Below are 12,677 nucleotides of genomic sequence, written 5' to 3'. Positions count from 1 at the left end.
TGTTTCCTGTCAGTTGCTTGAAATCAATCAGAGGAAGAAAAACAGTTATGCGCAGGGTGACATTCTCGTACCTTAAGGTACTTGACCAGTTTCTGGATCTGCCAGTATTCAGAAGGTAGGTCTGTGTTATTTTCTGGACGGCGCTCTGGCTGCTCTTCCTCCTCCTCACTCTCAGATGAACTCTCACTGAAAACGTCTGTTGGCACGGCTCCTGCTGGGTTCTTTCTGAACAAAAAAGAGCAGATAACAGTGCAAGTTAGACTTCAGATAACAACCCACAAAGGTTTAGTTTAGTTAGTGTAACAAGCAGACGGTACATAGCTGGACAAAACGGATGGAATCTCTTTTTCATACATTTTAAATGGGAAAAACAGCTTGGTCATCCCACACAAGGAGACCCATTAAGGATTTTGAAATTCAAGTGTCAAGTTTGAACTTCCTCCTAATCTGAGCAGCAGGAAAAGAAAGACTGGAATAATCAGTCAGGGGAGGACTGGAGTCTTCATCATATACAGAGCAAAGACTCGCAAGGTTATTGATGCAAACAGAAACGCAGATGGCTTTTTAAGGCCACTTGGATGACTGTATTATGAAAATTGGGCACTGCGGAGCAATGAAATTTGGTACGCATTCAAATGGGGCCGCTGAGAGACAGTTCCCATGTATGTAGAAAATAGCATTGCCAGGGGAGCATATTATCAGAAGGAGCGAGCCGATATGAAGGAGTGTTTTCCAGGAAGCAACATGATGAACACGGAACAAGACCTTCATGAAGCGGCCAGCCTGAACACTGTCCTGGGTGGTGTGCAACAACAACTGTGATTGAGTGAATGCACCCTGGAGTCTTTTACTGCCTTAACGCTAAGTGATGAGTAGTAAAGAATGCTATCATTTGCTAGCATCAATTTATGTTGCTAGCAGTCTCTGTACATTGGCAGATGTACTGTAAGTATGGTGGCAGCTGAGGAGATACAGCTGCCAAGAGCTGAAGGAAGGAAAAAGCTTTTACATAGGTTCTTGTTCAGTACAATGGCTAATATATTTGCAGCTTACACATTCCACTACACACTTCACAACTGCTTAAACAGCATTTTGCTCTTCTTATATGTTCCTAAATCTTTGTAGGTAACTCCACCTGAAGAGAAAGAAACAGTCCTAATAGATTAAGAGCTAGATCTGGACACTTACATTTTCTGGGAGGACAGGCGTCCTGGTAAAGAGGACACAGAGAATTCTGCTTTCATCTTGCTCTTGGCCCCCAGCTTTTTCTTCTGTATTTCACCAGACTTCTCCTTCCCGGGGCTCTTACTGGGATTTTTTCCCTCTGCTTTCCTAAAATGATGTGAAGTAAGAGTCATTATGCCTGCTTCTATTTTGAAAGCGGTTATTTTTCTAACATAATCATTATTTAACAACTCAAGACAAGAGGTTCAGTGGGCACTTTCTTTAGAGATACTTTTATCATGAGCCAGTTTCTCCTCAAATGGGTATAGTTATCACAAGGTACAGCTGCAACAGCTCAGCCTTGCTAGATCTATCAATCAAAGACCATATGTGATAGATCTTTTGGGATTTTTTCTTCGACTTTTTCCCAACATTTCTGTCGGTAATTGGGTAGAAAGGGTTTCCACACTGTGAACGTATTTATGAACTCAGATCTTGGTGTAATCAGAAATATTTGCACTTGCCCTAAAATTTAGAAACCATAACACCATCTCTTGTCTAATGTGCGACAGCTGGCGGACGCACTTAGCACATGTGACGGAGGCTTGACATCTAAAAAGCCACTCTTTTCCACAAGTGGGATCCCCGGCGCGCAAGTTACGTCGTAGCCTGAAGATATTTCAGGACACATCTAATCACATACCCACATGGAGACACGAGACCAAGATTCTTCCATCTCGTATATGGTTCATATTTCTTCTCGCCGCCTGCCTTGTTCGGCGTGTGCTGTTGTCCCGCCTTCTCATGCACATTCTTTTCCTGTTGCTCGCAAGACCTCTGGGGTTGGCCTTGTTCCTCTGCGTCAACCGATTCCACATGCTGGATCTTTTGTGTTGATGGAAGCTCTTGAACTGCAAAATCCTGTCAGTAAGTGGAAAAAGACAAAGTCTGGAGAGTGAGGAAAAAGACCTCTCTCAATTTGCACCAAAATCATAGGGATATACAATAAAATTTTGTTTTGTAAAACTGTATGTACTCAAGTTGTGAATTCCTCTGAATGATGCTTTTTAAAACAAAATAGTCATTCTGATGCTTCTTGTGAAGCTGTGTGCCATATTTTCCACGCATCTGACGTGATGCCATTATTCGAGCCACATTACATTTCAATGACTGACAAAGTGTTTACTCCGAGAAGCACATAAAAGCAACAGAACAGTATCAGTGACACATGAAAAACATAAAATTCACATAAAAGAACTTTCTCAACAATATGTAGACCTGCCTAACAATTCAGTCTTTATTGAGGCACTGGAATAAAATAACACTTTCCTAAAGCTTTACACAAAGGAGGTCCCCCTCTGTTAATAAGCTGAACAATATCAAAAAGTTTATTGTTTCGGTACATTCCTCCCCCTAAAGCCTTGCAGCTTGGCACAGACAAAGTAACGCCTTTGTGTCACTGTTATTCAGTTATGATTTTTTTTTTTTTTTTTACTTTTGAAGGTCTTTATACCAAACTTTACAACCTATACACGAATGCCAATAAGACACATGAATGGTTTGCAGGCAGGAGAGTTTTAATCGCAGACACCTGCTCTGCTGAAATAGCTCAGACTGTCATTGTTTGTTAGGGGCTTAACATTTTTAAGGGCAGGGAAAAAGAATTAAGATGTATTTCTATGGCTTGTGTTCACGCACAAGCTGGTGCCAAGCATGCCTGATCGCTTTTCCAAAGACTTGTTTTTCATAAAACACAAAGTGACCTGCTATTGGAAACATACAAGTCAATTTACCCAACCACAGACCCACAGTCTGACTTTATTAGGCTAACCAACCTTCTTTAATTCTATTATATGTAAAATGGACAAAGTCCATGCTTACAGAAGGGAAAGCTACAAATTCCCTGACATGCCACAGTAAAAAGTCATATTACAGGTGCAACTCTGCATCTGAAAACACTACAAGCCTGGAGACAAATAAACCAGACTTTCGCCTGCAGTCTTTTTAATAGCGGGTGACATTCACTCATTAGCACTTTTCTTTTTATTCATTTGTCTTTTTTCATACCATTTGGCGACCTTAACTCCAACTTTTTACATGTGTTTGGAGTAGATGTGTATCTCATTACTTGATCCATTCTGATGGAAAATCAGCAGGGCAGCAAATCTGAAGCCACTGGCCATAAAACATCTGTCAGTGGCAGGATTCTAGCAGTCTCTACTGACTGATTATGACAGTGAGGCAGTCTATATCAATTTCAGGATGAGAATAACAAAAACAAATCTACAACCCAGGGAGTTTTTTTGTGTTTTGCTGAGCGTACTATGCATGCAAATACACAGCATGTCCAATTTCCAATCACGCTGTGATGTCAAAACGAATCCACAACACTGAACAGAAGAGGCGAGTCTGCTTCCTCCCTGTGTTGCAGACCTCGTCTCCTTTGGCTGCCTCTGCTCAATTGATTGAGGCTGTCTCATCTAATATAACTGTTAAAAAAGACCTGCTTCCTCACATTGGGAACAAGCAGATATGTTTGGAGATTAGGTGCTGTTATCTTTGGCTATCGCCTGTCGAGTTCAGGCTCTCTGTGTTGCAATCAGGGAACTGAGCCACAATTGTGTTTCTGACAGACACTGCTGCGATTGCTTACTCAAATTAAAACTGGAATGGCTCAAGTCCACAAGGATGACTGCAATTACTTAATATCTCACACAGGATACACATTGCACCATTTGATTGCCGTCGTCAGAAATCAATCAAATGAATTTCAAAGCCATGCGTTTTTAAAATGACCCGATCATATGAAGGTGATTAGCTCAAGCAGAGGCAGAGAGAAAGTCTTCAGCAGCGAGAGTGAAGCTGAAGTTACAGGACACTGTAAGGCACATATCAAAGGAGTTCAAGAATCCAGAAGAAAAAGACCTTGACAGTGATTTGTGCCTCCACACACTCATTCACAGCATTTTTTACTGCTGCTGTCCATCACTTTTAGATCGTTCAGACATAAAGCATCACTCTTCACACAGGAGTCATAAAACATAAAAGCCTGAATGTCTTTTTTTACACAATTCAGCCTGGCACTACTCATTGGTTTATTTAAGTCTTGACTAACCCCATTCCAGCTTACTACACTGGCACCTTTAGATCTACTGCAAAGAAGTCATGTGGACCAACTTCACAGATATAATAGAGGCACTATACTAATGTTTTCTCATTTTTATTTTTTTTTAAAGACTATGGCTGTGTTCAAAATAGTCCCTCATACACTCATTCACTATTTCCAATATAAAGTACTAAATACTCAATAATGTCCTACATGCCATGGACACTACTTTTTTCTTTCCATTGTGGGAATTTTTGGACTATATGGGGCATACATTTCAAACAACCTGGGACAATCAAAAAACAACATGGCTGAGAGTAAACACTACGCACTATATAGTAAATTTGGAGTCATTTCCAACAGTCTAACAGCTGAGACACATATCCTGCAGTGGCAAGGTACGTGTGCGGCACGTTTGCATGGTGGAACGTCTGGCTTTTCATTTCAGCACCTATGTAAGCAGGTTAGAGCAGCCACACAGCAACATTGCTCACTTGCGTGTTATGCGAGGCTGCAGCGGCGCGTCGTCCACAGATTCATAGTCTCGCCTAATTTTTCTGTGACATGTGTGCTGTTCTCTGCAAAAATAGACCTGAAAATAATCTGTAGACAGCATACCAGTGTCTCACAAACGTTTTAATGTCTGTATCTGTAGAATGTTACAGACATGAAAACAATATACACAACAGGTGAAGGGCAGTATTATTCTGGTGCGTTCTCTTTTTCTTTCTCTCTCTAACCCTCTCCCTCTTTCTCTCCCACTCTCTCTCTCTTTCAATGAAGGTAAAGGAAAATCACATCATCATCTTTATTGATAATTATCAAAGGCACATTCCATGTTGAAAGATAGGTCTGGCAGTAGCAGCACTGCATGAGTAATGTTGTCTGTGTGGACACACACACGCGAGTGAGCCACAGCAGTTCAGCACGCAACCATCAGAATGTGTCTCAGCTGTAAGAGAGAGTACAGTAGGAGTGTTCATATGTTCTCCCTTGGATGGCCAAAACCACAATTTAATGGTGTTTGTATTGTATTGTTAAGATGCAAAATATATAGGATCCTAATTTCTGTGCTCCAGGTGGAGATTTGAATTGATGGATATAAGAGACAATTTACAGCAAATGTACAGCATTGACTGTACCAATCAATTCAAGCATGGAAAGTCACTTGGGACAATTCAATAAGCATTCTTGTTTTGTAGACTTATGTATGTTGTCCGATGTCCCAAAGGCACTTCACATGCAGAATAGTTCTGTGAAATCATCTGACCCTTCAGAACAGTTTGAATAATCCTTTGGTATTTCATTCTTATATTTATCCAGTATTTAGTCTTTATTTATTTACACTTCTGTGCACTAATCGTACTGTCACAACAGTCACACAGTTGACTTGTATACATACTCTGGTGTATACTTTTGTAGTGTTGGCCACTGGTGACGTTAATATACTGTATATACACTATATACTCCTTCTTTGCACATTCTACTGTTGTGTACCATCCAGTGCCATTTACCATTCTTTAACTTATTTGGCCAGTTATTGTTGTCCTTGCACACCAATGTAAAACCAGAGTCATATTCCTTGTATGTGAACACATACTTGGCCAATAAAGTCGATTCTGATTGTGACATTTTTACAGATTCTATCTATGACAGCAAGATTTGTACTGTGGGTAAACAATATTGTTCTAAATAATATTTACACTTTATCTAGCTGAGAATGACATCAAAACAAACAAAAAACTATACAATGATTCTTCTAAAAAAGAAGATACTTATTGCCTGTAACTCTTTTCTGAAAAAGAACAGAGGTCCATACAGAGCAGACAGTGGGTAGTAAGTGATCTTTAAAGGCTTTGATGAGCCTGTGATGATGCCACATTTTCCATAGACAGTGTGAGTGAGAAAAAAAAAAGATCATATTTTTAAATGATTACCAGATTTTTTGGGTACAGCTGGAGTCTATTATTGAGGCGATTTGTTATGTTGTCAAATTACTAAAGCAGGACATAGCACTTCGGAATAAATCGAGAGTGTGTCTGTCTGTCTGTGTGTGTGTTTGTGTTGAGGGGGTGGGCGGTGGGTGGGATGGAGCTGTGCTGTTTTGAACAGGGAACAGGGAGGAGGTCCCTTCAGAAATTTTTCAACACAGTGACAACCAGACACTAGCTCACTAGTGTGGAGCAGCACAGACACTGATTACACAATCCTAACTCTGTTTATGAATATGAGTCACACGGCATCAGGGATCAAATCAGAGGAGAGAAGGATGTTGTTCAAGGGACAAAGAGGCATTTCAACACCCACACATCTCTGCTTAGAGAGCTAAAATTCAAGGCTGCAAAAAGGATGACTTATTGTGTTGATGATAATTGCATGTGCCTGTAATTCACTGTACCTGCTTGTTTATGTTCTCAGCAAAATGTGGAGATCTGCTATTCAGAAGTGTTACCAGGTCTTGGTACATAATACTTGTTTGCTCGTAGCCACTCTCCTCTCCATCCTGTTTTATGCCCTGTGAAAACAAAGTGAAAAACAGCTTAATTAATTCTCAAAACCACAATTATAATGTGACCCACATGTCAATTGGAATAGCTGAGGTTAGAGTACCTCCAGGCAGCCTCAGAGAGGAAGTGTAAGACCATGTAAACCGCTAAACTATACTGCTCTTTGATGTTTTCTTTGCACCACTGTCACCAATTTGGTTTGAGGTTGCAGTTTTTCACCTTGGCTGAAATATTTCCAGGTGAAGAAACACAGGCAGGAAGTCTAGGGCTTGTCAGCAAAGTCAGTGGAAGAGTGAAAGGTGCTGAACCATGAAAACATTCAGAGAGATTCCTGGCATTTAGCATTTGGAAGCTCTCTGGGTGATTTTCTAATGTACAATTTTCAGGTATATTTATCAACGTAAATGAAAACTTTGCAATATAGTTTATATCATATCACCTGATCGTAATTAAAAACACAGGCCTGTTCTATGAGACTTTAAGAGACTTTAAACAGCATCAGAAAACATTACTAACTTTTTTTGGTTTTATTGGATTATGGTGATTTGCTCTTGCCCAGTGTTCAAAGATGTTGGATACCACATTGCTTTACATTCTATTACTGGGTGTGGTTATCTTGTAGCCCACTGTACTTTGTGTGAATACTCTGCCCCTTCCAGATGGAACAGTGAACAGTTGCATTTAAAAATGACAGGAGTGATTACTCTTGGTGAACTCAAGTCAGTCTTAAATGATCTGGAAAACAGCACTCTTGGTCAGTGCCTTTGCTACTTAATGCTTTGTTTTTAACTGAAGTTTTGATAGTTTTGGAAACTCAAAAGTGTTTTCCATCTTAAAATGGCTTTAGTAGCATATGATAATTTGATAGAAGGATCTCCGTGCTGTGAAAGAGCTCCAAGGACTACAGACCGGTGGCACTGACCACTCACATCATGAAGACCCTGGACAGATTATATATACACATACATATATATCTTTGGCCTATGCTTTTGTATTAGTCTTTGTCAGTTCGTCTGTTTTTGTCATGCATCTCCTGAGTTCCTGTTCTGGCTCCCCACGTCAGCCTTGTGTTCCTGCTTGTATTTCCACTGCTTCTTTGGTTTGTACCATATTTATTTATATTTTTGTATTTTTCTAGTTCTTTTGTTCTCCAATCTTTCCCTGCCTGCTTCTTGTGTCTTTTGCCGCCTGCCTTTTTGTTTCTTGCATTTTTCCCATTGGATTTTGTACTGCTTGAGTTTGGACTTTGGACTTCAGCTTTATGTTAATAAAATTAGCTTTTTGTTCAGTTACCTGCCTGCCTGTGTGTTTTGTGTTTGGGTCCCTTTTTGTGTCAACCTGATACCTAGGTGCACAACAGAGCGTCAGTCCTGCCTGTTGCCATCAGGCTTTTACACTCCTCCCTCAGTGTCACACTCTGTGGGTCAATAGAATGGCACTTTGACTTAGTTTCTCATCCTGTAAATGGAATATCAGTCCAATTTTTGTGCAATATCTACTCATCCCGTTTGTTTCAATTACCAGTACAATATGATGCAATATTCTATTGTTCTTGTTGAAGCGTTTATTTAGCATTTATCTATACTGTTAACAATTGTCAGGTATTACACATTGCATTATTACTCATTTAATATCTATACTGTAGTTACAGCATATTACAAGGCATATATCATTTCATCACTATTTCCATTAGTACTTCTACGTCAAGATATGTGTGTATATGTTGTGTGTGTGTGTGTGTGTGTGTGCGTGTATATGTATATATATATATATATACATAGTATATATATATATATATATATATATATATATATATATACTATGTATATATGCAAAGTCATTACATATTATAGACGTATGTTCATATTTGTTTATTTGTTATTTTTATAATTTAGTACTTTATATATTTTATTCTTACCTACTCTTGTCGTATTATTTTACTCTGTTTAAATCTTGTTTATATCTACAGTGTGACATTTTCTATTCTAGAAGGAGCAACTGGAACGTACGCAATTTCCCCTACAGTGATCAATAAGTATTTCTGATTCTGATATCTTATTCTGTGGTTTGATTTATTGCTTCAACCATGTTTTTATGCCCTCTTGGGTCTCTCTTAAAAAACAATCTTATCTTATCAAAACTTTTATGTGGTTGAAGAAAGGTAAAAGGAAAAAAGTGTTTAAGATCAAAGAGAGAACTAAGTATTTTTGTTCACAATCATGATCACAGATTGTAACCTTATTTATTTTGTGTTTGGAACCTTCTTAGAGAAAATTACATAAGATTAATATGCTATGAGGCGCCCATTAGCTCAGTTGGTAGAGTCATCTTTGAACTGTCCTATCAATAAAGCCATACAATGGCCAAAAAAAAAAAAATTAATATTATGCTGTTTGTCTAACTTTGCAGTTGCGTTTAGTCATTTATCTAGATGAATTAATAGCCTGAGGGACAGCTGTGGTGGTGACATATACACATTGTTTCCCTGCTTTTCCTCAAAAACTTGTTGGGCCATTTAACGAAGAACAGAAAATAGATAGTTATATACAGACGATGGATTTTGTTGAACTGAACTGACAACTCTGTGCTGTGATTTTTGCATAAGATTGGTTTTGTAACAGTTACTGAGGAGGAGGATACACAGTAACTAAATTTATTGAGGTCTATGTCAACATACATTCAAGATTTATGATTAAAGGAAAGTACTTAAAGCACTCACAATAAATCTTTTCAGAATCACTTGAGCGCTGCATACCAAACATAAAGAGGTGAATTTGCTGCCACTTAACTCACTGTGCAATGATAAATTGGTCTATCAGAAATTTGCCAGACAGTATCCTCCCTGAACATTTTCTCACAGAAAAAAGAAAACAACATTATGTTGACTGTTGCAGCAGATGCTTTATCTTCCTTGTCTTACCCCATTGAGGAAAGCTCCAGCAGCGCTGCATGTAATGTAGAGGGTCTCAGTGTCACAAGGCTCAATCACAAGATAACATATTTCACCATGCACCTGTCTCCACGGAGGGGCATGACAGCCATTTGAAAATTTGTAGTCTAAGAGGTAGAGAAAAAAAGGTTCAAGTCACTACAAGTTTGTCTTCATCGGAAGGAAGACACAGGGGAAAACAGTGGAGCAAAAAGAGGAACAATCACATATGCTTGGGCTGCTGAAGAGGATGACACAGTACTCCAAGCAGCACAGGTCGGAGACATGAGCCAAGTGGAGAGCAATAGTTTCACTTACAATATGAATCATCCACTAAAAAAAAAAGCCACATGGTGATACTATCATTTTTTAAGGCTTGTTGGGAGAGTATTTTCATATAAGGTGTCAGTTCAACCTGAGAAAAGGAAAGTCTCTGAATATCACTTAATAGGGCATGATAGCTACACTGCAATAGAGCAAAAAACAGGCACTGACTTGGTAAACTGCAATCTGACAGATATAATGACTTCCAGGTCTTTTGTGGCAGCAGAACACTGCCTTTTTATATTTTGGAATATCCAGCATTAGTGTTAACAGCAACTGCTTTCTTTGCAACCCAGTGAAATGTGGAGATAATTCAAACCTGATGTGTATCGAACCGACTTCAACACCCTCTTCTCCCCTTCGGTGCAAAACCGCCTCAACAGCTCAACTTCATTCTTCACTGCGGTGGGGTCAAGCTTGACTTGTCTGAGATGAAAATATAGGAAAAATAAAACAAAACAAACATCCAATCCAACTCATCTATTCATGTTTTCTTTTCTAAATCCAATGCCTTTTTCCAATAAAAAAACAACCACATGTTGAAGTAAAACTAGTTAGGTCTGAATGAAGGATAGCCATGGAGGATGGAAGATAATGAGAATGAATACTGAGAGAGCTGCAGATAGAAGAAACACCTACTCGGATAGCTCTGTGATGCACTTGCTGAGGAGCTGGGTATCCATATTTTGAAGCAAAAGGAACAGTCCGACCTTGACCTCCGAGTCTTTGCCTTGATCTTCCTCCTTCACTTTGTCTATCAGACTTAGTTCATCAGTATGGGTGCCTTCTTTCTCCAGGAGGCTGGCAAGGCTGGGACCAAGAATGTTAACAACGGGGTGTCTGTTTTCTGAAAAATTAAGAGTATAGTGTTATTGTTTGGGGTTTTAGTAGAGTAATTTCTTTTTTTTATGTTGAAGGAATATCGCCTCATGTGTCATGTTTTGTTTTACTTCTTGTCTTTGTTTTTCCTGCCTGTTTTCTGTGTTCACCTGTGTTTCGTTAATTAATCAGTTTATTTAGGTCTTGTCCAAACGTACATGAGTATTTCTTAAAATTAAGCTGTCTTGTAAACTTGTAAACGGGGCTGTAAGTCAGTGAAAATGGAGCTTTTGAAAAACTCCCTGGTAAAGATATTCAGAAACTCTGTCTCCAGTGTTTACTTGTGGATAGGCAGAAACAGAGATTTTTGGAAACAACACAAAAGTTTATCAGTGTTTGTAGCATCATTGGCAAATGTGAACTCAGAGTATGTATTATGATATTGGAGTTCTTGATTGTACAGTGAGGGAATGTATGTTATATTGCTTAGCGTTATATTTAGAAAGACACAAATGGACATTGATAATACAACGATGGAAAAGAGACACAAAAACGGCGGCTTACTGTGTTTTGCTGACAAATAATCAAAAAATATTCTGTGAATTCAGATGTTTCAAAAAAATGTTGATAAGTAAGTTGGGTTTATTTTGAACTAACTATACAGCAGGCTTCTAATGTATTTTTCCACATGGATTTCTTTTCAAAAACTAAGCCAACATTCCCTCTCTAAGAAAAAATCATAATAAAGTCTGCTGTTATACTAATACATATTACCTTTTTTCTTTTGGGCAGTGGCCCTAAAGTTAATACTTATCTGTTAAGAATTACCAATGGCAGCATAATTGGATGGTTGCAGAGAGTAACTAGGAGGACAAACAAATTAAGTCTGTGGGTTATGAAGGTATGCTGGTGGCTGGACTGCTTAGGGTGCAAATCTCATCCTGTGGTCATTGCGCTTACCTTCTAGACATGCTTGAAACTCCTCCAGCTTCTTATCATCTGCCAGATGAATGAATTTAGAGAGCTGGCTGAAGCTGCGTACGTAAACAGTGGGAGGGGAGAGCTGCAACAATGGACGCCCTTCACTGTCTTTCTCGTGGGACCGTACATCTGAGTCACTGAGGAGAAAAGAAAAAAAAACTGAAAAACTCAGTTTAATCTCTGTTATGACTTGTGCTAGATTATAAATGCCAATACACGTATTGCTTTTGTATTTCTCTGCTTCCCAGCTATGAGATAGAAACCTAACCACACACTGAAAGTAGACCAGAACTTCTGATGAAATAAAATGGAATGTATTCAGTCCAACTGAAGTTGAAAAACAAATTAATTATAGCCAACTGCTTTGTATAGCCAAGGTGAAATACACTTGGACACGATGGTGACAGCATATCCTGCACAGACACGTAATACTGAAAGCAGTGGCCAGCCAGCTGCAAGCTTCATGATTAGGCCAACCTGATGTCATAGTCTGTTTTGAAATCAGATGCCACTAAAGTGGTACTCCACTGGAGCGGCTCCTTGAACACATGTTCTGCCTCCTGTGGGTGTTGGGAGCTGAACTGCTCCACAAAGCACAGGATTTCTTTCAACAAGGACTTATTCATCGGCGTTAACTCCATTTTGCCAGTGCCAGAGCTGGCCGTAGTCCACTGGGCTGCCCTGGACAGTGACACCCCCCATTGCACAGGCTGGGATATTCTGAAAACTAAAAATATAAAACAAAACAATCATTAACTCTGTGTGGCTTATGAGGGTTGTTACTATGCTTCACTTTACTATAATTCATATTTTATCAACTTAGAGCTTGGGGCTTTATGCAGAGATA

General features: G+C 39.1%; 1 protein-coding gene across 1 annotated transcript in view; it reads right to left on the bottom strand.

Annotated features, from left to right (window-relative positions):
• Nucleotides 1-12,677, bottom strand: part of odad2 (outer dynein arm docking complex subunit 2) — a 57,017-nt gene that overhangs the window by 33,404 nt on the left and 10,936 nt on the right. The window contains exons 4-12 of the mRNA XM_073488045.1: nt 12,308-12,557; nt 11,810-11,967; nt 10,670-10,877; nt 10,350-10,456; nt 9,698-9,834; nt 6,669-6,785; nt 1,868-2,085; nt 1,189-1,332; nt 72-225 (exon numbers count right to left, since the gene is read on the bottom strand). Coding sequence (XP_073344146.1) covers nt 72-225; nt 1,189-1,332; nt 1,868-2,085; nt 6,669-6,785; nt 9,698-9,834; nt 10,350-10,456; nt 10,670-10,877; nt 11,810-11,967; nt 12,308-12,557 — 1,493 coding nt within the window. The remainder of the gene's footprint in view (nt 1-71; nt 226-1,188; nt 1,333-1,867; nt 2,086-6,668; nt 6,786-9,697; nt 9,835-10,349; nt 10,457-10,669; nt 10,878-11,809; nt 11,968-12,307; nt 12,558-12,677) is intronic.

Source organism: Pagrus major, chromosome 19 (genome assembly GCF_040436345.1).
Source record: "Pagrus major chromosome 19, Pma_NU_1.0".
NCBI classification, from domain to species: Eukaryota; Metazoa; Chordata; class Actinopteri; order Spariformes; family Sparidae; genus Pagrus; species Pagrus major.
The sequence above is the reverse complement of the archived record's forward strand: the minus strand, read 5'-3'. Positions and strand labels throughout refer to the sequence as shown.